Source organism: Protopterus annectens, chromosome 14.part0 (assembly GCF_019279795.1).
Source record: "Protopterus annectens isolate FY-2018-M chromosome 14.part0, PAN1.0, whole genome shotgun sequence".
Classification (NCBI taxonomy): Eukaryota; Metazoa; Chordata; order Ceratodontiformes; family Protopteridae; genus Protopterus; species Protopterus annectens.
The window spans coordinates 58,490,961-58,514,632 of record NC_056748.1 but is presented as its reverse complement, the minus strand read 5'-3'; the positions used below and the strand labels follow the sequence as shown (position 1 = coordinate 58,514,632).

The following is a 23,672-nucleotide window of genomic DNA, read 5'->3' as shown; positions in this document are numbered from 1 at the left end:
GCTTCAATTTCTCAAACCAAATTGTGTGTGTGTGGATGCCTTACACAAATGTTGGTACAGTCAAATTTTGATGTGTGATGTCACAGTGATGGATGGTTTCTCCTGCATTTAGTAACACCACTGACGTTACAGTGATGGATGGTTCCTCCTGTGTTAAGTAACACCACTGATGTCACAACAATGACTGGATATTCTTCGTGTTTCACTTTTGCAGTCATTACATTTGGGTAATCTGCTGGCAGGTTGCCCTCAGTCGGCCTGATTAACAAAGTCTTGGGTCCTGTGTTGGTTGCTGTCCCTTCTTCCATGACGTCAGGTCGTCAGGGGTATAAAACATACAGCCAACGCCATTACATCAGTCTTTCTTGCCACGCAGTGCCCGAAGCAGAAGCAGTTTGCAAGTGCCTTTCGGCCGACTCCTGAAATTTTCGTTTTCGAGTTTCAGAACCAAAGTCTTCAACTAAAAGCTAAGCACCCCGTTGGGGAAACTTTTTCTTGCTCCTTACCGATGTCAGTGAAAGTTAATAATTGTATTACTTGTGGGAAGCAAATGCCTCATAAGGATTTCCATTTGTACTGTATTCCTTGCCTAGGCTCTGACCATGATGTACCTTGCTGTCAGTTTTGTGCTTTATTTAATCAGCGCACTATCCGTCGTCGGTACATTTTTGCTTCAAAATATTTCAGTTCTCCGTTTAATTATCCTGAAATGACATAGATTAGCCATCCGACTACTGGAGTACCGAAAAAATGCAAAGAAAAAGCAGAAGATTGAATTACTCTAATCAGGGGTAGTCAACCCCCCCCCCCCTTCTAAGAGCCCTAGGGCTGAACTTGACTGTGAATCTTCCGAACAGGACTCTGTTTCTTCTGACTCTTCTAATGACCTGGATTTGTCCATACCTACTTATAAGGACTCTGATGCAGAGGCTTCCATTCCCTCTACTTCTCCCCCTGAGGATTTTTTCTTTTGGGGAAACTTACATACCTTAAGGGAGCATTTCCACTGGGAAAGTCAGGATTTTTCTGAATCCAAAAAGAGGCTTAGGGATTTCCTCCTTTTTTCTCAGCTTAGGCCTCTGGCTGTACCTCCTGTACTAGACATTGTTGATGATGTATTTTCAGAATCCAGTATGGCCCTTGATTCCTTGCCTCCAACCCCTAGTAAACCAGACAGGTACTACAGGGTTCCTGAGTCCCACAAATTCCTTTTCAGAAATCCTGTTGCGGACCCTGAAACCATTTCTCAGGGGCCCAAGGGCATTAAGGCTTGTACTGCTAAAAATCCTACCCCTTCTGATAGAGACTCTAGGGCGCTTGATAGATGGGGTAAAAAGGTTTATACTTCTGCAACCTTGGCAATCAGGGCAAACTGTCAGTTCCATATGCTAAAATATCAACAGCATGTCATGGGACTGCTTAAACAGAAAATGATATTGATTTCTGACTGTGTGGAAAATAAAAATTTACAGGATTTATTGCATTCAGCGGAACAAGTTGGAAAACATACTTTGCCATGTGGTTTTTATTCTTTAGAGGCCTCTTACAGGGCTGCTGTTACTGGGTCTGTGCTTAGAAGGCATGCTTGGCTTAAGGAGCAATCTCTGCCTGATCATGTTAAAGTAAAATTGTTGGACGCTCCTTTGCAACAGGAACATCTGTTTGGCAATAAGGCTGAAGAAGTTCTAAAAAAGATGGAAGATAAAGCTAAATCTATGCAAACTGTAAAAGATTTCTTACAAGTATAACCTCCTAGATTTAGTAGGCACTGGCCTACTAAGAACTGGTCCTTTCCAGCTCCTTCCAGAGCCACTCAAGCCAAACCCAGACAATCCAAAAGCACCAGGTTTCAGTCCCAAGGGACTTTCAGAACTAAGCAATGGGGTGCTTCCACTTTCAAATCTGGAAGTAACAAGACTCCACCCTATGGTAAACAGTCTGAATTACTTTGCTTTAAAATTACCAAGCACTTACCTCTTAGCTGCCCCTTTGGGGAGAAAACTGGCTCTTCATGTAAAAAACTGGCAACTTATAACCCAGGACAAATGGGTCTTAAATATACTGTCCCAGGGATACAGATTTCATTTCCACACATTGCCAACTCCAAAAGGGTGGCCAGACCTGCCTCCAAATCAGTGGGCAGAGTCTCAGAAACAAGTACTTTCCTTCCTAGACATGGGCTTTCCCTCCTAGACATGGGGGCTATTCAACTAGTACTAGAAGAGGAAAAGGGACAAGGTTTCTATTCCAGACTTTTCCTGGTACCCAGAAAAGACAAATCATGGTGCCCAGTTCTGGACCTGTCTACTCTAAACACCTTTCTGGACATTCTAAAATTCAAGATGCTGTCTCTTCACCAGTTACTTCCTATGCTAGACAAGGATGCCTGGCTGACAACTCTAGATTTAAAAGAGGCTTACCTGCATATCCCAGTCGGGGAATCTTGCAAAAGATACCTCTGCTTCAAAGCAGGCTACTTGCATTATCAGTTCTCTGCACTGCCCTTTGGCTTGTTTGCTGCACCCAGGGTATTCACAAAGTGCCTGGCTCCAGTAATTGCATTTTGCAGGCAAAGAAATATTCAAATATATCCATACCTGGACGATTGTCTAATTCAGGCAGAAAGCCAGGCCATTCTTTTAAAATGTCTGGCATTTGTAAAAAGGGTTCTAACTTGTTTAGGGTACACCATAAACAAAAAGAAATCACAACTGGTACCCTCTCAAAACATTACATTCCTGGGTGCAAGCTTGAATACAACTGCCCAGATGGCTTTCCTTACACCAGAAAAGCAAATTAATTTGGTGACTTACTTCAAACAGGTGGCCACAAAAGCCCTACTATCTGTAAGACAAATACTGCAAGCCTTGGGGTTCATGGCCTCCTGCATTATTCTAATTCCATATGCAAGACTGCATATGAGGAAACTTCAGTGGTACTTAAAAAGTTTATGGAGTCAGCATTGTCACAGCCTGGAAACAATGATTCCTATCATACTTTGCCTGCACCTAGAGTTCCTATGGTGGGCAGAGGCCTGCCACCAAAACAAGGGACTGCCATTCACACCACCCCCTGCCACCCAAACCCTAACTACAAGCTCATCAGACTATGCATGGGGGGCTCATCTGGCAGGGAATTGCATTCAGAGCAAATGGAGCCCAAATCAAATGCACCTTCATATCAATCAAAAAGAAATTCTAGCTGTACAGAATGCTCTGACAGCCTTCAAGGACTACTTTCATCCAGGACAACTACTGGTGAAGACAGACAACACCATGGTTATGTGGTACATAAACGAGCAGGGGGGGGGGTACACATTCCTCCCCCCCCCCCCTGCAGACTGGCCATGGCATTGTGGAACACGGCTGTGACCTATCAGATACAACTACAAGCTCAATTCCTGCCAGGAAAGCAGAATATTCTGGCAGATGAACTAAGCAGAAATCTCATGGACCCACATGAATGGAGACTGGAACCACGGATTTTCAACATGTTGACATGCAAATGGGGGAGCCCAGACATAGATCTTTTTGCCTCACCCCAGAACTACCAGTTGGACAAATTTTGTACAAGAACTCATCACAAAAAAGCCTGGAAAGTGGATGCTCTGTCCTTCAGCTGGAAAAACCTATCAGTCTATGTCTTTCCCCCTCTGCCTCTGCTCTCCAAAGTTCTACTAAAAGTCAAACAGGGCAAACCAAAAATGATTGATTGCTCCAGACTGGCCACGCCAACACTGGTACCCACTCCTGTGCAGTGTGTCACAAATTTCTCCATGGCACCTGCCTCAGACACCTTCCTTACTGTCTCAGCAGGAGAACCAAATTCTGCACCCACAGCTCCAAACATTGAATCTTGCAGCTTGGCTAATCATTTAAATTCCCCCTTAGCATCCCTCAGCAAACCGGTGATGAATGTCATTTTGGAGGTGAGAAGACCTAGTACTAGAAAATCTTATGCTGACAAATGGAAAAGATTCTGTGCCTGGACTCAATCTCAAGAGATGAGCACAGCAGCGCCCAATTTACCTCGGATTTTGCAATACTTAACTGAGATGCTTCACAAGGGCCTGTCTTTTTCCTCTATTAAAATCCATGCTTCAGCCATTTCAGCTCATTACAACACAGACCCCCCTCTTCTCTCATCCTCTGCTAAAGCAGTATCTCAGAGGGGCCAAAAACTTGAGACCACCCAGGAGAGCTCCAACTCCTGCCTGGGACCTTAACTTTGTATTGGAGTAACTCACTCTACCTCCTTTCGAGCCAGCTGCTACTGCAAACTTAAAATTTCTTTCCTGGAAAACAGCCTTTCTTTTAGCAATTACTTCAGCTAGAAGGATATCTGAATTACAGGCCCTTATGGCAGTGGAGCCTTTCATCATCTTACATGCAGACAGGGTGTCACTCAGGACTAATCCATCCTTCATGCCCAAGGTGGTATCCAGTGTGGCTCTTAATCAGTCCATTCATTTGCCAACTTTCTTTCCCAATCCACAGAACAAGGGGGAGCAGATTCTGCATTCATTGGATGTACACAGACAACTTAGATTCTACTTGGACAGGACTAAATCTCAAAGAAATTCTGAACAACTGCTGCTAGCATTTGCTGCAGGGGCAGAGGGGAAGGCCATTTCAAAACAAACCATTTCTAAATGGATAAGCCATTGTATTTATTTCTGTTACAAGCACCATGGAAAACCTATCCCCCAGGGTATCAGATCTCATTCCACCAGGGCTGCATCTACTTCTACAGCCTTTCTCAGAGGTGCTCCTACCAGGGATATCCTAGAAGCTGCTACCTGGAGTTCAGTTCATACTTTCACCAAGCATAATCACTTACCAGTTTTCTCTAAATCCAGAGTTGGCTTTGCCACTGCTGTTTTGCAGGGCCTTATAGCTGGTCCTAATGCTGTATAAATCCATCCTTCCAACCATAGCTTTGGGAATCTACCCAAATATAATGACTGCAACAGTGAAACACGAAGAACATAGTACAGTTGTGTACACTTACCATAAATGTAGATGTTCGAGTGTATTCACTGTTGCAGTCCTGGTTACCCTCCCTCCAGCCCCCTGTTTTTCTCTTACTATACCTCTACTTTCTTTTACTATGCTTAAAAGCCTTTTTGGTGTATTTGCTTTTGTTTGGAGGTATATATTTTTATGTTGTTAATTACTTGTATATTTTGCTCCCCATTTGGGGGGCACCTGACATCTGGGGCAAGAAAAACTGATGTAATGGCGTCGGCTGCATGTTTTATACCCCTGATGACCTGACTTAATGGAAGAAGGGACAGCAACTGACGCAGGGCCCAAGACTTTGTTAATCAGGCCGACTGAGGGAAACCTGTCAGCAGATAACCCAAATGTAATGACTGCAACAGTGAAACGCGAAGAACATCTACATTTATGGTAAGTGTACACAACTGTACTTTCCTCCTGTATTTAGTAACACCACTGATGTGATAATGATGGCTGGTTCTCCTGTGTTTAGTAGCACCACTGATGTCACAATGATGGCTGGTTTCTCCTGCATTTAGTAACATCACTGATGTCAGAACAGTGACTGGTTCCTCCTGAGTTTACACCACTGATGTGATAATGATGGCTGGTTCTCCTGTGTTTAGTAGCACCACTGATGTCACAATGATGGCTGGTTTCTCCTGCATTTAGTAACATCACTGATGTCAGAACAGTGACTGGTTCCTCCTGAGTTTAGTAACATCACTAATGTCACAATGATGGATGGTTCCTCCAGCATTTAGTAATATCACCGATGTCACAGTGGGTGGCTGGCACATCCTGCATTTAGTAACACCACTGATGGCAGAATGGTGGCCGGTTCCTCCTGCTTTCAGTACCATCACTTATGTCACAATGATGGCTGGTTCATCCTGCCCTATGTTTAGTACCATCACTCGTTTTGTAACGCCATTGATGTCACAACAATGGATGGTTCCTCCTGCATTTAGTAACACCGCTCATATCATGGTGTTGGATGGTTCCTCCTGTGTTAAGTAACACCACTGATGTCACAACAATGACTAATTCCTCCTGTATTTAGTAACATCACTGATGTGACAATGATGGCTAGTTCATCCTACCCTGCATTTAATAATATCAGTGATGTCATAACGGTGACTGGTTCCTCCTGAGTTTAATAACATCACTGATGTCACAATGATGGGTCCTCCAGCATTTAGTAATATCACCAATGTCACCGTGGTGGCTGGCACATCCTGCATTTAGTAACACCACTGATGTCGCAACGGTGGCTGGTTCCTCCTGTGTTTAGTGACATCCATTATGTTACAATGATGGCTAGTTCATCCTGCCCCCTGTGGTTAGTACCATGACTCATTTAGTAACACCGTTGATGTCACAACGATGGATGGTTTCTCCTGCATTTAGTAACACCACTCATGTCATAGTGATGGATGGTTCCTCCCACGTTTAGTTACACCTCTGATGTTACAATGATGGATGGTCCCTCCTGCATTTAGTAGCACCACTGATATCACAATGATGACTGGTTCCTCCTGCATTTACTAACATTAATTATGTCACACTAATTGCTAGTTCATCCTGCCTGTTAGTTGGCATAGCAGAGAAGGAAAAGTCCTTGAAAACAGGTATTCTGCAAGAATAATAAAAAAAGGGCATGTACTTTGAGGTATGTTGCTGGTCTTTCTTTCAGTGTGCTGTGTGAAAGAAGCAATATTATACAACTAGGGATTCTTGTCCATCTTTATTCCACCTTGATGACACAGATGTAAGGCACTCATCTGAGCTACTAGTGACCCTAGTTTTGGAGAGGATGTGGGCAGCTGGTAGGGTGAGCCCTGATGGGGGATAAGATGATGTGTAGCCAAGCAGCTATCCTGTCCAATGAAGATGGGGATGAATTTGCTGTCTGTGAGACTTTTGGGGTGTAGCATGCCATCCTTTATCTGAAGAACATCCTCCAAAGAAGGGATGCTGTCTGACCTCTGCTACCTGAAAGATTCTGTCACCCTGCCTGCTGATCCCTTTTGTGTCTTTGCCACCTGTCCATTATGACCAGTGCAATACATCTGAGTTCCTGAGTACTTGGGGTCAGCCAACAAAGGGATGTGTCTCAGATAGTAAGAGTGGAGCTATAGAGGACCTGGGGATTGTGGAGATGGATGCAGGGATAAGTCCGATGGCAAACAATATGCCAGGTAGGGATCAGAGAAGCAGAAACAAAGTTATTACAGAAGCACTGTATAAAGAGAAGCTCCCTCCATTTTTCTCAAACAGGTAACATTATTTGTTCTTTAAAGAAAATCGACATCCCTTTAACACATACAGCTACTGTCCCATTTTTCTACTCAGAGCAGAGACAAAAAAAATTATTTTCAAAGTACTTTCACTGAGGTTGGAAGGTTTTATTCCAGAATTAGTTCTTACCTAGCACAGCATTCTCAACGGCAGGTCTGATGGTCCCAAAACAAATATTACTGTGCCTATACGTTACTCGACTGATTCAGAAATAACTTGTCCCATAGGTGACTTTATTCATTGATTTCTGCAGAGCTTTTGTTTGCGCAGGCATTTGCATATTAAGCATTAGAAATGTATGGAATTAAAAGTGGATACAGCTGTCTAAATGACAGAGAATAAGTTATGTCATGGCAGAATTATATTTGAGCAGTTTCCTTCCAAAGCTGAATTCCCTCAAGGATTCATCTTTGGACCAATCCTGTTTTCAGTTTACGTAACTGAACTGTAATTATACGAAAGGCATAAGACTGATTCAGCATGCTTCTGAGATGACCTTTACCATTGCGCATATACTAAAAAAATGTTCAGTAAGCTTTTAACAAAAAAAAAAAAAAAAAAAAAAAAAAAAAAGAAATGGGTTAGTAAAGCAGGCTGTTGTTGAATTAAAAATGATCTGTCTTAGGAAATGTACATATTTTCATTTCTTCACATACCCCACATAGTAAGCAAATCCTGGAGCGTCACAGACCTTGCAAAGTAAATGACCACCTGGAAATGTTTAGATATTTTATTTATTTTATTTTTTATAGATAATAAGGTATATTTTAGAAAGTATGCCCCAAACACAATAAAGGAACATGGTTCCCTGTTGGAGATAAGGACAAACTAGAAACTGGATGGCCCATGTGACAAATGTTGGAGGAACATCTTCATATGAACTACCATCACCTGTTCACCTGACCTGGAGGGGCAAAGCAGCCCAGTTCACTGCTTGGGTGATACCTTCAGGAGTGTAGGTAGATGGCCACAGCTATATGGGGCACAGGTAGCTCAACAATGTACAGCAGTGACTGGGGGGGTTGGAGAGCATGCATGCATCCTTTTCAAGTGGAAGCTACAATCACTTATGGTGAAGCTGTTACCCATAAAAATGCAATCCCTAAACAAGAATGACTGACTTCAGTCCTAGCTCAACTGTCACCCTTCAGTAGCAAATCGGTCATATGGTTCTTGTCTTAGGGAACAAATGATACTGAGAGTGGCCAAAGGACAGGACAGGACTCAATGGTCACTGTTGAATCAGGTGGAAAAAATGAAACCAAGTGTAAACTTGGAAGCCTGTATAGAATAATGCCTGTCCCGACACTGACTTCGGAACTGTGCTAGCCTGAATGTTGTGCCAAAGTTACTGTTTTGTAATCTAATCCTGGATAGCTGAAACAAGTCACGGTCTAATGAGATACACTGTGTGTATTGGAAGGTAGCTAAGTTTGCAAGTAATATTCTGTAAACTACACATCACTGTAAGGCTTTACAGGGTTGATCAACTCTTTTTTTTTAAATCATTTCGACCATAAGTGTGGTGAATGGGTGAACAGCAAATGAAAACTAAAATATGCCACATCGTACAAAAACTGAGAAACTTGAAGAACGTACATTGAGAGGAAACCCAGCCTTCTAAACAGACAGCATGTGCAATGACTTGTTAAGTCATTATGATGTTTGGAAAGTGTGAGCCTAGCAAAACCTCACCAAAGAGAAAAAAGGAGACACTAGAAAGTCTGTCTGTAATGCTTGCCTATCTTTGTTATGACGCACTGTACCTGCAAGGTATGAATGAGAAGGAGTCGTGTTCAGATGTGATACAATTACACATTTACGCTGCAAGTACACAGTTACACTGCAAGTACACAGTTACACTGCAAGTACACAGTTACACTGCAAGTACACATTTACACCAGACCTCAGGAAAATCTTCAGGACTTCACCACAATTGGGCTTGCATCTCGTGAAACTTCAGAAAAGGAAAGCACCACTTGTAAACCAAGAAATTAAACACATTTGTCTTTAGTGACTCATCAGAAATGAAAGCACTTAATAAATTAGGTCACAAGTGATGAATCTGGTGAAGTTTTATTTCTAGTAAGACGCTGTCCGGTTCGATTCTCAGCTATAGCGTCTTCTGCGTGGAGACATGCGTGAATGGGCGTACCTTCGTTGAAGGTTGTGCGTCAGGGCTGGTAACTCGGCACATAAAAATCAACTACCAATCATTAGCGGACCGGAGTGCCACTGTGGCGACCCCTAACCGGGAAAAGCCGAAAGACACAACAACAACAACATCTTTATGACATAGGCAATTTTACATTTATGTAAATGAAAAACAAACATTGGCACCACTTTAGTTGCAAACATTATACATCACAGACACCATTGAAACAGCTGTAGTTGCAAACATTATACATCACTTATCTATCCATCATTGTCAGTTAAGCATTATATGCTTCATTCAAATCCTGCCTCTTAAACGTCGTTCCTTCTCTGCATATATTTTCTCACAATTCCCGTTTTTTTTTCCTTTGTAGTTTGCTCCATCCCTTATCTAAAGATCCCAATTCCAGTTTTATCTCTGTTACTATATTCACTACTTCTAATAAAGTTGGTCTAGACATTGCTTTCCATTTTCTAGTAATTGCTTTCTTGGCAGCCACCATAATTAGACTCAGCAAGGCTTTACTATATCTAGGCAATTCCATTTCTGTATCATAACTCAGAAAAATCATCTCTCCAGTCAATCCAGTCCACTCACCCAGCATCTCTGACAGAGCGGTCCACAGGGAATTCCTAAAGTCTGCCAGCTCATTGCACTCCCAAAAATATGTTTCCAGCCACCTCTTTCTTTCCCGACATGCCTCCAACATTTGCTGTCCACCTGAGGAAAAATTCTTTGGAGTCTACTTTGGATATAAAAATACCTATGTAAACACTTCCAGGCAAAGATCCTAATTCTAGACTTTGTTGCAAATTTGGGAGATATACCTATACCCCCCATTGTCTCTTTGTGAAGTGCTTATCCAGTGTCTCTTCCCAATCCTTTCTAGGCTCCTCTGATTGATTCTTATAATTAGCATGCAATATTTTATATGCTCTACTAATTATAACTGCAGCTTCCGTTCTAAATTCTATTAAAAACTCTACCGGTTCTGATCTTTCATTTAGGAGTCCCCTATTTCTTTCTGTTTGCCTATACTCTGAATTCAATCTTTAATCGGGAAGGCAGTCTGTAACCTGCAGTCCAAATACATTCTTGGCCTCTTCCCCATCTGTTAACTTTCCCTTTCTAGTTATTTGCTGCTAATACCTTGGTCCTTTTGCTAGTTTTGTCCAATAAATTCCACTTTTCTTGCCTATTATCTGTGTCCCTAACCACAGTCATCCCTATTGTCAGAATCTCTTTTCTCTGTTATCGTGCTGGTTTGGTTCTTAGAATACTCCTTGCTATTTTATGAAGATAATACTCTGTATGAGTTTTATTGTTCTCCTTAAGAGTGCATCAAAAACCCCAATCTCCCCCTATTTCTTGAGCGTCCCCCTGTATCATCATCATTCCTTTCCACTTTGAGTTATAGAATCTGGTTTAGTTTTATGCAGTCTTTGTGATATCTCATCTTATTAGTGTTAGTGGAGCAAGAGGTAACACACTTTCTTTCGGTGCAGAAAGTCATGTGTTCTATTCCCAGACCAGGTAGGTTGAGTGCTACACTCCTGAGTGTGTATTTCTTTAGATGAGACATTAAACTGAGATTTGAGTTGATGGCAGCTCATGTGGATGTTAAGCTCACACCGACTACCTATTATAAAGAATATGTGATGTTTTGCAATTTTCTGGTCAGATACCCAATAGCATATGGATCTTCTCCTTTCCCATGGGAATCTGGGATACTACTCAGAAACATACATTTAAAAACCATGAGTGATAAAAATGATAGAAAAATATAGGTGTATTATCAAAGAGACAGTGTAAAATCTGTAGACTTTAATAAACTGCATCACAAAACTCTACTACACAAGGTCTTTTATTTTTGCTCCAGAAAAGGGGAACTGTAAGATGTGTGTCCTCTTTCTTTTTACACAGGTGCCTAAATGGTATTAAGACCCTATCATTCAGGCAGTTAGTTGTAGCTGTTTGAGGTCAGGATGTACCAAACATCCCTGTTCTTGTGTTAATAATAAATCCCGTCTGTGAGGAAGCTAGTGGTAATTGTCCACAGCCATTTCCAAAAGAAAGGAGAACCACAATAGCCTGGGCCAGAGGGAGGCACCACAGTGATCTTGGGTGATTCCTTCTAATCTTCATAAATACCCCTGATATCAGTGAAAAGGGTTTGAAGCATACAGAATTATTTCTGTCCAAGGAAAAGAAATAAAAACAAAAGGCATCTGTCTTCCATGCCTTCCTGGATGGAATCCTGGAATAGAATTTTGCCAAGTGATCATTTAGAGATGAGACAAAAAGGTCTACCTGAGAAATTCCCCAAAGATCGATCAAATCTTGGAAGATGTCTGATGAAGTTTCTATTCGTGAAGGCCTGCCTTTGTCCTTCTCAGCTTTTCTGCTACACAGTTTTGTTCTGACTGAATCAAGATGTCTGTCGAGTTAGACTGTACTCTAAAGCTATATCCCATGCTAACATGGCTAGTCTACATAGAGGGTAAGATCTGGTTTTCCTTACTTGTTTATATACCATATCTCTGTGGTGTTGTCTCTAAAACATGAAGAGGTCCTTAGGACAACAGCTGATTCAGAGTGTCACCAGCCTTAGTAAGAGCTAGCATCTCTTTTATGTTGATGTGCTTTGGTCTGTCTTTGTTGGCCCACAGACCTTGCACTTTTACCCCCCCCCCCATTTGTTTGCTGCCCAGGCAAGGTCTGAGGTCTGTCTTGTGATGGGCTGCTTTGGAGTAGGAGGGGAAAAGAAAAGATTAGGAATATCTGATGTCTTCACCAAATCATTTCTGTTTTCACAAGTCCCAGAACTAGAATTTGAAAAGGTAATGGATCTTGGTGCTGAGACCAAAGAGACTGCAGATACCATTGTATCTTTCTCACTTGGAGTCTTGCAAGAGTTAGAATCATTGATGCCATGAAACCCAAAATTCTGAGGTATTTCATCACAGTGACAGTCTGAATGGAGAATCCCTGGAATAGATCTAAATATAGATCTATTTTCCCTTGTGAAAGAAGAGCTCTTTGTACTGTGGTGTCTAGCAGATATCCAAGAAACACAATTGTATGCAATGGAGTCACAAACTACTTTTGAGTTTTCTCTTGGAATCCCAACTTATGTAAGAGATCTCTTATGCAAGAAGGAGATTCCTGGAACTTTGAAAAACGGCTTTCCAAAGATAAGCAAGTCTTCTAAACATGGGAACATTTGGAGACCCTGTAACCTGCAATGGGCCACGACAGGAAATAGACACTGTGTGAACATTCTTGGAGCAGTGGATAGCCCAAAGGCTAAAATTCAGAACTGATAACAAAATCTTAAGAAATGCCTGAAATTTGCATGAATAGAATGTGATAAGCAAGGGGCGGCCATGGTGGTGCAGCGGTTAGTGTTGCCACCTCACAGCAAGAGGTTCTTTGGTTTGATTCTCAGCTGGGGCGCTTTCTGTGCGGAGTCTGCATGTCCTCCCTCTGGTCGCGTGGGTTTCCTCCGAGTGCTCCGGTTTCCTCCCACATCCCAAAGACATGCTGTAGGTGGATTGGACACTCTAAAATTGGTCCTAGGCATGAGTGCATGCATGTGTGTGTCTTCTGTGGAAGGTTGGACGCCAGGCTGGCAACTTGAACTCCACTGCCAATCATGAGCAGACAGGTGATCCGCTGTGGCGACCCCTAACCGGGAAAAGCCAAAAGAAGAAGAAGAATGTGATAAGCAAGGTTACTGAAAAACTCAAATGAGGAAGAACGTGTAACAGATTGTGAAGTAAAAGCATTTTGAACTTGGGCACTACCATAAACAGATTCAGGAAAGATGCCCTTTCTTGCAGAGGTGTTCAGGATTTTTTCTTCTTTGGAGCTAAAAACATTGCGGAGTAAAATCCTTTCCCAATGGGGAAAAAGGAGCTGCTTCTAATACCTCTTGAGACATCATGTGGTGTAGTATGGAAGGGAAGAGAAGGGTTTTGTCTTGTGAACGTGGAGGAATTTCTCCCCACTGCCATTTGTATCTTGCCAGAATCCGCTTCATAACCTATTTGTGTCAAACAATATGTTGCCAAAGAGAGAAATGGAGATTCAGACTGTCTTAAAGGGATCAGGCTCTGTCAGTTGGGGAAGGGGAAAGCAAGGTCCTTTTAAATAGCCATTTTGCCTTATTTTGACTTATTTTGCCCTTGATGGAGCTTCTAGCGTTTGCTTTTTAAATATCTGATTATCAGCAGTCTCCTGAGACTTTTTATTTTGTTTCTTGACTAAATTGGGCAAGGGAGCAGAAACTTCCTTGGAAAATTTAGAAGAAGACTGGAAAATCCGAGAGATTCCCTGAATCATCTTAACTGTCTCATCGTTCTTTTTGATAACCTCTGCAGAAGATAGTCCAAGAACTAAATCTCTATCCATTGTGGTTGATTCCAAAAATACAGCCAGGCTGACCTCCTCAACACAGTACCAGTGGCAACAGCCCTGACAGCAGCATCTAAAGTCATACAAACATTTCAAAAAGTAGTATTGACCTGAGAACTGCGGTGGTGGTGCTGCGGTAGCGTTGTCGCCTCACAGTAAGACGTTGTCCTGTTTGATTCTCAGCTAGTGCGTCTTCTGTGTAGAGATATGCGTGAATGGGCATACCTTCATTGAAGGTTGTGCGTCCGGGTCGGCAACTCGGCACATAAAAATCTACTACCAATCATTAGCGGACCGGAGTTCCGCTGTGGCGACCCCTAACTGGGAAAAGCCGAAAGACACAACAAGTATTGACCTGAGAAGTAGAAAAACTAAACCACAAAAAGCAAGTTTTCATCACAAGAGGAAACTACAGCCAAAACGTTCCTCAGACTTTCACATTCAATATAAACTCTAACATATGAGCCTGGCAATTCAAAATTCTAAAACTCAAACGTTAAAGAAGCGATTAGGTTTTTTTCCCAATCTTATCAATAGGTTTACCATCCTTGTTAGAAAGAGAAGGGTTTGAATTAACAAAATGTTTGACAGCAACTGGATTAACTAAAACTGTAGCTGCTGGGTCAGGTCTGGGATGAGTGTATTAAAACTTAGAATGTACAAAGTTCCTCAGTCTTTATCTGCTTACTCGGGGGCATCTAATTGGCTGTCAGGGAAGCCACAGGCTGTGGCAAACGCATCCTCCATTGCTGGCCACGCTCAGGGGATGAGTAAAGGTACTGGGAATTCCATTTGTAGCGATTCATAGTATTTCTGAGGGACTAAGAAACTTCAGTGTTCTCCCATTGAAAACACTGGCACATTCTGGAAATAGTCTCAGAGAAAGTGAATCCCTTACAGGGTGAGTCAGATCCCATACTCTTCTAGGAATCTGAAGCAGAAACCCGAGGAGAAAAAAAATTATTTATCCCTTCACATTTTCCTACAGATTCAACTTCTTGAAAGTCTTCAATGAAGGAGGAATCACTTGTTCTTTTTGACAGGAAAGTTGGGACAAACAGGGCTAGTGTTGCCAACAACATCTTTCTTAGGAATGGGCACAACATTCTGGCTAAGCAAGTGGACATTCCCTGCTCTTTCTGTCATGACTGACAAGAGTGACTCTTTCTTGCCGACTGAAGGGACTCCAACAGCCACAGAGAATGTGGCTAACCCCTGGTCCATGGTAGCTGTATAGACAACACCAGAGGTATTTGAGGAAAAAAAAAGAGTGGCCTGAGGAATCAACTTTGGCTACAGCAGAGTCATCTATCTGTGGCTAAAACAAATTACAAGCCTGCTGTGATGGAAAAGATTGCTTAGTTAACTATTTCTTTTTGTGGCTGGAAGAAGTTCTGGTTGAGGGATCGGTAGTTTTTTTTCAGGGTTAAGGTGAAAATAGTGCTCGTTTCCCGGTAAAGCTTAGCAGCAGTTGTCAGTAAAACAGGAAAGTTGCTGTAAAGTCCCCCCCCCCCCCCCCATAAAAAAGCACTTTAAACTCTTTCCCCGGCCCCAGAAAGTAAAATAAATACAGTTTATTCACAGAAAAAAGTAGTTTTAAACAACTTTTTACCATGAAATTAAAAAGTGTTCTCCCATTTTTAAAAGTACATAAAAATAACTTGACAGTCAACAAAATGCTATTCTGTACCTTTAAAATAGACTTTTTTTTTTTTTTTTTTTTTTTTTTTTTTTAAGAAAACTAGTTTAAACAACCAAAACATGATGTGGAAGTTATTTTCCCCCCAACAAGAATGTATCTGCCTAGCAGTAGAACAGACCTAGCCAACTGTTAATCCCAGTAAGTCTGCAGAGGAGCACTCTATTTGGTGGCAGGAAAGCTCTGAGGGGTTTGGCACCCAAACCATCTTAAGTTAGCTTTGGACAAGCTGACTGATGTTTTGGGTGCATATAAGGTGCCCTGAAGCTTTGAAAGCTGACTGGCTGTTTATATCCTGTGCAGGACATAACCCATATAGCTTAGGCTACCGCAGCAGTGATCAACATGAACACAGAATAACAACAGTACAGGTGAATATAGTTCCTTCATTTAGGATGTCAAAAACCTTGCCTTTGTAATAGATAGTATGTAAATTATGTTTCTGATATGTATACTTTACATATAACAATTTAACACTTTTTAATTAGGGATTAAAACTACACAATGATTTAATTTGTTCATTATGGTATTTTAATGCACGTTGGATTACATTTTGTCAAATAGCTATGCATCTCATTTTGTCGTGCTTGTTGACATACTCGGGGCCAGTGTTAGCAATTTGGGAGACCCCAGCAGATGTCAAGTTGGGGGCCCCCTAGGCACTTGGTCTACTTATCACCCTATCACTGATAACCCTCCTAAGCAACCTTTTAGTTCATGCTGCAAACGCTTAGGAGTAGTAATCATAGACTGACCTGTAGCTACAGTGCTCTTAATTACAACAGGCCTGTGTACCACACTATGTTGGCCCATCTCACAAAGGGACATTTACAGTTACTGGAATTTAGTTGCACCAACGATACATTACAGCAACTCTATGTACAGGTCTAGACTTAGGTGAAATGGTGCCCTAGGCCTACTGTTTCAGCCAACCAACGAACACACACACACCATACCCTCCAATCTTCCGTGATCGCCCCCCACCCCCACCTTGAGCTTCCCATGCTATCCACATTACTGTTTTTTTTTTCCTTTTCTCAAATTTTGGCCTACTCTTCAGCTTTTTCTCGAAGCCATAACTTCTTATATGCTCTGAAGTGCATTTAATTTTTTTTCTTTTTACACAACCTTTTCATCCAATGATAACTTGAACAGAAATTTTGATTAAGGAAAGAAAATGTGCTGCTGTTCAGTTTCAGTTTTCCCTGCATCCTTTCAACACACTTTTTCTGACCAAGTAAGTACAGTAATAACCATTTAGGAAATAACTCCGTTAAGCCAGCTGCCCCAAAAGCCATTGGGTTATGCATTTCCTGAAATACATTTAGAGCATTTTCCCACCCTTTTAATCCAAGTTGTACCAAAGGCTTAATGTTCAAAGATGACAAAATAGTAACTCACAATAAACTAACAAGCCAGTTGTTGTCTGGATACACAGGTCCTATCTTGGGACTGCTTTCCTCCCTAACCTCCCAGAAAAGACTGCCTTTGCATCCCTCTGGTGTTAGACTAGGATGAAAGCAGAGGTTCAAATTTCTACAGTCATGTATTTCAAGTGACTGCTGACATACATAACATTGCATGCCTCTGCATTCCTCAACCCCAACTGACAAAGGCAGCTACTTGCATACATGCCTGAAGTGTGATTGTGAGGAAAGTGAAAAAAAATAATTACAGTAATTCTTTCTACTTTTTTGCTCCTAGACAGTACACTGTCCCTGCACAAACTATAGTAACCTTCTTTGTGCACCTCTGAGGTCTGTCAGAAAAGTAAAAGAAAAAAATGACCATACAGTCCTCAGCCCAAAAGCAAGTTATAATAACCTCACGTGCACACCTCTAAGGTTTGACTGTGATGATAATTAAAGAAGTAAAAACCACACAAGCTGCCCCCCACCCCCACACACACACAAAACCTACAGCAGTTTTCTGTACATATGCATCTGAGCAGGGCTGGTTTTAGAATGGCTGCAGTTGAGAGCAGAGGCCATTATCAGATTTATCCTAACACGGTCATATCAAACCCCTGTTCAGGTTAAAGAGCGTAATCCAAAAATTAATACATTTTTTTCCCTCATTTTCCCCAACCAGTAACAGCACTTGTGGGGCCCCCACTCAGTCAAGGATGATTAAGAGGAACCTGGACGACTGGATGGGAAACAGAAAATATACCCCTGGGATCCCACCTGTGTCCCTGTTGGACAGGGGCAAACAGATGCTGACATTTTTAGGGAACATGCGTGAAATTCTTGGCTAGGCTTATAAGGGCCTCTGGGCCAATAGCCTAGTATCATCCTATGAACCATGTTTCCATTTATACGGTTTGGGGAGTGGGGGCCCCTAGAAGATCTAAGTGTCTGAATGTTCTGTGATATATTTTATTCATTACTTTTGAAATATAATTACTTGTTAGCTACATTTTAACCGATACCCAGAAGAATAATGTATGTCCTAGCATTAGTGAGTGTGTGCACAGATAAAAATTACTGATGTTTTTATATACACATACACACACACACACACACACACACACACACACACACACACACACACACACACACACACACACACACACACACACACACACACACACACACAGCATAAGCCATAGCAATACTAGTTTTGGACTTATTTCAGCAAATAGCAATACATTGTACAAGACTGTTGTTGTCACATCAGATCAGCGATTGTGGTTTAGCATTCATCAAACAGCAGCAGGGGTAAGTCAATTTTATTTACCTTCCCTGATTTTTCTCAGTTTTGCTCTATCCTTTTTAAAAAGTTTGATTTGCTTGTAAGTCATTCAAGATTACAGACTGTCAATAAGTCCGGACATCAGAGTTTTATACTTATTTGTCCAAAAAATGAAAGCTGATGAAAAAAGGTGGCTATACTATTAACTTTTTAATTGAATTATTGTAATATTTAGAACATGTTCATGATTTTGAGCCTTTATTCTGCTATTATAGTTATTGCAATGGATTCTTCTGCAAAGAAGTTGAAAATTGCAGTAGCTGGTGTTCTGCCAGCATTTATAAAACTCCCTGAAAGAGAAAACCATCCCTGAAGATCAGAAGCATCAGCTTTTCTTAAAATCCAAGGTTTGCACTGATATTAGTTACTCTGGGCTGTTCATCTCTCTAGTGCTTACCTTGCTTATGTTAGCTTTATCCCACCAGGGTCATTTCCCAGACATGTTCAGGTTAAACAGCATCATCAGGAAATGAATACATTTTTCTCATCATTTTCCCCAACCAGCAGCAGAACATTTTTTGGAGGGTTTCCACATACAGTCAGGGATGACTATGGGGGACCCCTTGCAGCCACGGTATTCCAAGCACCTAAAGTTGACTGTGTTAGTTTTAGTGGACGGAATATCCACTAGCAGATTTTAACTAAGCCAGGGGTACTATGTCCGTGGTAAAATATTTAATGGAATTGTGAAGCTTTTTGCTTCATAAAACACTGTTACTATAACTAGAGATATATTTGAATTTTAAAGGAGATATAAGTACGAGTTATTACCCATCTGGTTTATTAAGTACACAAGAGTGCTGTGCTAGCTTTTGTTGGCTTGACAGACATGTTGCAAAATATCAGGGTAAGATGATCTGCTGTGTTTGGGGGCCTCCAGCAACTGCAGGGTTTGCTGGTGCCTAAAGCCTGCTATGGACGTACTAGTTGTTGTTCTTCCCCTTAATATATGTCACTTTATCAAACATTTGGAGTCCCTGTAGAGTGACCAACAGATAGAAAGGTGCACATTTCAAGCTCATGCTCATCTTTGTGACCCCAGATATGCTATTGATGTCTGGTGCAGGTAATCATCCAATGTAATGTGAGTATGGCAGCTGGTGCCTCTAGGGATTCTGGGATTGTCCAATAAGGTTAGAAGAGTTTGTTTCTTCATTTATTTAATGTATTCCATGTCTGTTCTTACATCCTGCATTCCACTGACACACTTGTGGAAGCTACTAAGTATCTTAAAAACAGCAAAACGACAGGAATATCACCAAGGCTAACCCTGTTTACCAGATACTTGTAAGGATGAAACTGGAAGCTCTGTCCACAAAAGATGCATCAAAAATCCGTTTACTTGGCAGCTTCACCTCAGCAGTGAGAAGATTTGTTTCACTACTAAGTATCTTGGTTTAAATAACATCACATATTTTTGCATACCTCCATTTAATTTTGCATGCCCCAACAGTTAGTGTGGGAAGGAAGAGGCATATCCCTAGACTTTGGCTTCTTTCTTCGTCAGATGGTGATCTGGACTAAACAGGACCAAAAGTGGTACATCAGGAGGCTGTGTTACTATTTCAGCCAGACTCTTTTTGGCTGTGACCTGGGTGGTTAACGGACAAAATTACACCGACGTCGTATACATCACAGCAGAAAATTGCATACAGATCACTTTTTCATTCTATTATATAGAAATGAAATTGTTCATGTCTTAACAATGAATAACATAAAATTGTTTACAAGGTGCCTAGTTCATTGTTAAAGCATTTATACAGGGTTTTCGTTGATTGCTAAAGCATTTATAAGGGGATTTTAGGAGTACATTCATACATGAATGAGTTGAGTTGACTATAATCTGGGTACATTTGAAATTTAAAGTACAGAGGGTAAGGAGGCTTTTCCTGTATGTGGTCTCCATCTGAACCTGAACTCCATCCTGCCTTCGGTGCTGAGGTGCAATACCCAATGTGGTCAGCAGATGGTACTGTGTAGATGTGAAGACAGCAGTACACATTGCCTAGAAGTGTCTGATCTGCTTGATCTGCTGTGGTCCTTTCACACCAGTTTAATTTGAGCGAAGTTTATGAAGGTGAGTGGTTTGGGGTTTAAAAGCATGAGGTGATTTAGGAAGCAAGAGAACATTTCTTTTGGGGCGATGGCAGGGGTGAGGCCCTGGGGAGAAATAGGAGCTGCAGTTTATAAAGTATGTACATAGAGCCTGGAGCAGCCAGCCAGTCTATGATTCTGTTTATTTTCTGAAACAAGTAGTGTAACCTTATGTCATACTACACAGCAGCATAAATTGCGCTATAAACTTGACTGTAATCTTTGAAGTGCTACACTTGTGAAGCACCAGCGATGACACATTTTTATTTACTATCTTTCTCTCTCTACTCAGGCTTTAAAAGGAGGCACCATTCGCGATGCACCAGGTTTCGACCCTCTTAAGGATGCCGAAGTGTTGAGAAAGGCAATGAAAGGCTTTGGTGAGTAAAATTCAGCATTTATCTACATTGAGTTGCAAGCTGAACTGTGGGCAGTTACTGGTTCATCAGTTTTCATTTACAGCTGTGAATGTCATTTTTTTGTAAGTCTGGGAGGGTTTACCAGATGAAAACCCATGCCTGTTTTTACAACTTTACAGCCATATTCCTTTTTACCACTGAGGAACAGCATAAAAAAGAGAAAATGCCTGTAGCTGCCTCATGGAAATCATTGAACTATAACCTTTGAATAAGTAGGCGGAATCATAGTGAGTCTTAAGTAGGGAACAGCTGCAGGTAGGGAAACTGAATTTAAGGGGCTTGCTAAAACTTTAAAGAGACCATTATTTCATGTAAACTATGTCTGGTACAGGGAAATTGTACACAGACCTGGCATATTAGCTCCTCTTTAAAAGGAATTTGGGACAAAGAACGACTCTTGTAGCTACAGAAGTATCAGTGTTATCCCAGAAGTAATACTAAATGGGCTCTCCTACACATGCTTGAGGTGAAATTGTTTGTGCATCAGAGCCATGCAGAAAAAAAAAAATGAATGGCATAATGCCGAACACTGTTTCCCATAGGTAATCACCATCCGCATGGTTTGTAAGTGTGTGTCGACAGTGATTTGCCTGTTTAAGGAGGCTTCTCATTTCTTCCAGTTGGTATGCTTGTGTAGTCTGTATATAGAAGTTTGGGGGGAGGGGGTGGGAGTGTTTCTTCTGACATCAGGGAATGCAGGGGGGGTGCTTGTTCCTCCTTGGAATAACACTTAATAAATTTTTACCCTTCTGAGTTTCAGACATTTTTCAGCTTGTTTCGCTTCTAGTAAGTTGACATTTCAGAGTCGAACCTACTAAAAATAGTGTCAGCCATATCAGTGACTAATTTATCTGGATTTTAATGACATTTACCGGCATCATTTTACCAATGCTAGGTATTAGTTCATGAGCTGTTTATGTTACTGTGACTTATTTGTGAAATTCAAGAGCATTGGGGGGGGGTCTTGGAATCTGATTGCAGTGCTTAGGCTTTGATGAAGAAAACTGTTCTTCCTCAGGATGACCAGGCCTGCAGTAATCATTGTACCAGCATTAAGTCCATCATACTGGATACTAGGTAAACAAGGATGGACTATGGTTACTCAACAGTGTTTCAGAGATGGAGGAGGAAAGGAGAGCTGCTGGTGTTCTGGGACTCATTGTCAGGAGCTGCTTCATTTAGTATTTGTATTGTGGTCTTGGATTTGGGAGGTGTCATGCGATATGTAAGCATGACATGAAGCCAAGAGTAATGGTATATAAGAAGAATAAGGCCCATATAGTTAAGGGGCCACATGTCACTTTATAAAAGTGTCTTCTGAAATGGCCCGGACCTTAATATCAGGAAGCATTGTCTAGTATTGTCAGGGATAAAGCCTGACGTTGGAGTTTTCCTGGGTTCTGATGCCACTGATCTTGGCATTGTAATCAAACAAAAGCTGATGCTGGACTTTTCAGAAAAACTCATTTCACCAACAGACTGACCACTACCATCCTGCTGTTGTCTCACAACACACAGTGTTGAGCAACGACTTCAAAGTCTGTTGGAAAAAATTCACTTGCTCGAAACGAATGTATGTGGGGGGCAAAGCCTGTTACAGCTATATACTCCCCTGCCCCATCTCCACTTTATATTTGAACACTGAGATTGCTGCAGGTCCGAGATGAATACAGACTCCATGCTGCAGTATTCTTCGATATAAATACTGTGAAGTAGTAGGAAGGTATAGTTTTTTTGACATCACTAAGGGCTTTTCAACCAGAAAAAAGGAGGTCATTGTCCCACTGTACTCATCCCTCATTAGACCCATTATCTGCAATAACTGGAAAGGCTACAGAAATACTTCACTAAAAAAAATCACAGGCCTAAAGCAGATGCCCTATGCTGACCATCTAAAAAAACTCCACCTATACTCTGTCGCATATTGTCTACTCAGGCGATCTCTGCTTAACATACAGGGCCATGTCAAACCCAGAGCTGTTGGACATGCTACACTTAAAGAAATCCCAATCACTCAGACACACACGCTCCAGGGATCTAAACCTTGTTATCACAGTGAACAAAACATGTTGGAGGGATAGGTTCCTGACCCAGAGACTCCCCAGACTCTGGAATAGACTGCCCATACATGTCAAGCAGATCACCTCTTTGGCCCTGTTCAAAAGGAACCTTGATGATTGGATGGGAGATAGGAAATTCACCCTGGGGATCACGTCAGTCGCCCTGCTAGACAGGGGACCAGGGAAGTAAATACTGTGGGAAGAAATAGCCAGGGAATTGTTATGGCTAGGCTTGTATAGGCCCTAGGGCTGATAGCCTAGTATCAACCTATGAACATGCTAATACCTGACACCTTTATATCCAGCCAGATGATGTGTTCTGTTCATAAAGTGTGGATTTGGCAGTGTTGCTTTTATTCAATAGTTGTACTACCATCAGCAACTTATTTTCAGAAACCATGCAGATTAGATGCCATGAGAGCAACACTGGTTGAATACGGATCCTGCTGTTTTAGTATGACACCCAAGTGCATGAATTATAACACACGTCTTAAGTATGTTTCACCTACTGTCTGAAGAATCTTGGAACTAAAGAGCCTCGTATGCAAATGGCCTTTACTCATTTTCCACAGGGATACATTTACAGTTTACATGAACTGTCCTTTTGGGCCTAGAGTAGTGATTGAAGTATCCCTGAATCAGCATGTACTTCTCTCTGTTTTTATCCTACCCACCCCCCAAAAAATACTATAGACTATTGCATTCATTATATGTGCATGGACAGCTGAAAGAAGTTTTCAACAAAATAAGACAAACAAGGAAAACTGACCAGAT

The 23,672-nt window shown here is 41.5% G+C and overlaps 1 protein-coding gene across 2 annotated transcripts in view; it reads left to right on the top strand.

The window, feature by feature from the left end:
* Positions 1 to 23,672, top strand: part of ANXA11 (annexin A11) — an 872,911-nt gene that overhangs the window by 531,212 nt on the left and 318,027 nt on the right. For both annotated transcript variants that reach the window (XM_044055766.1, XM_044055767.1), the window contains one exon: positions 20,712 to 20,799. In XM_044055766.1, coding sequence (XP_043911701.1) covers positions 20,712 to 20,799 — 88 coding nt within the window. The remainder of the gene's footprint in view (positions 1 to 20,711; positions 20,800 to 23,672) is intronic.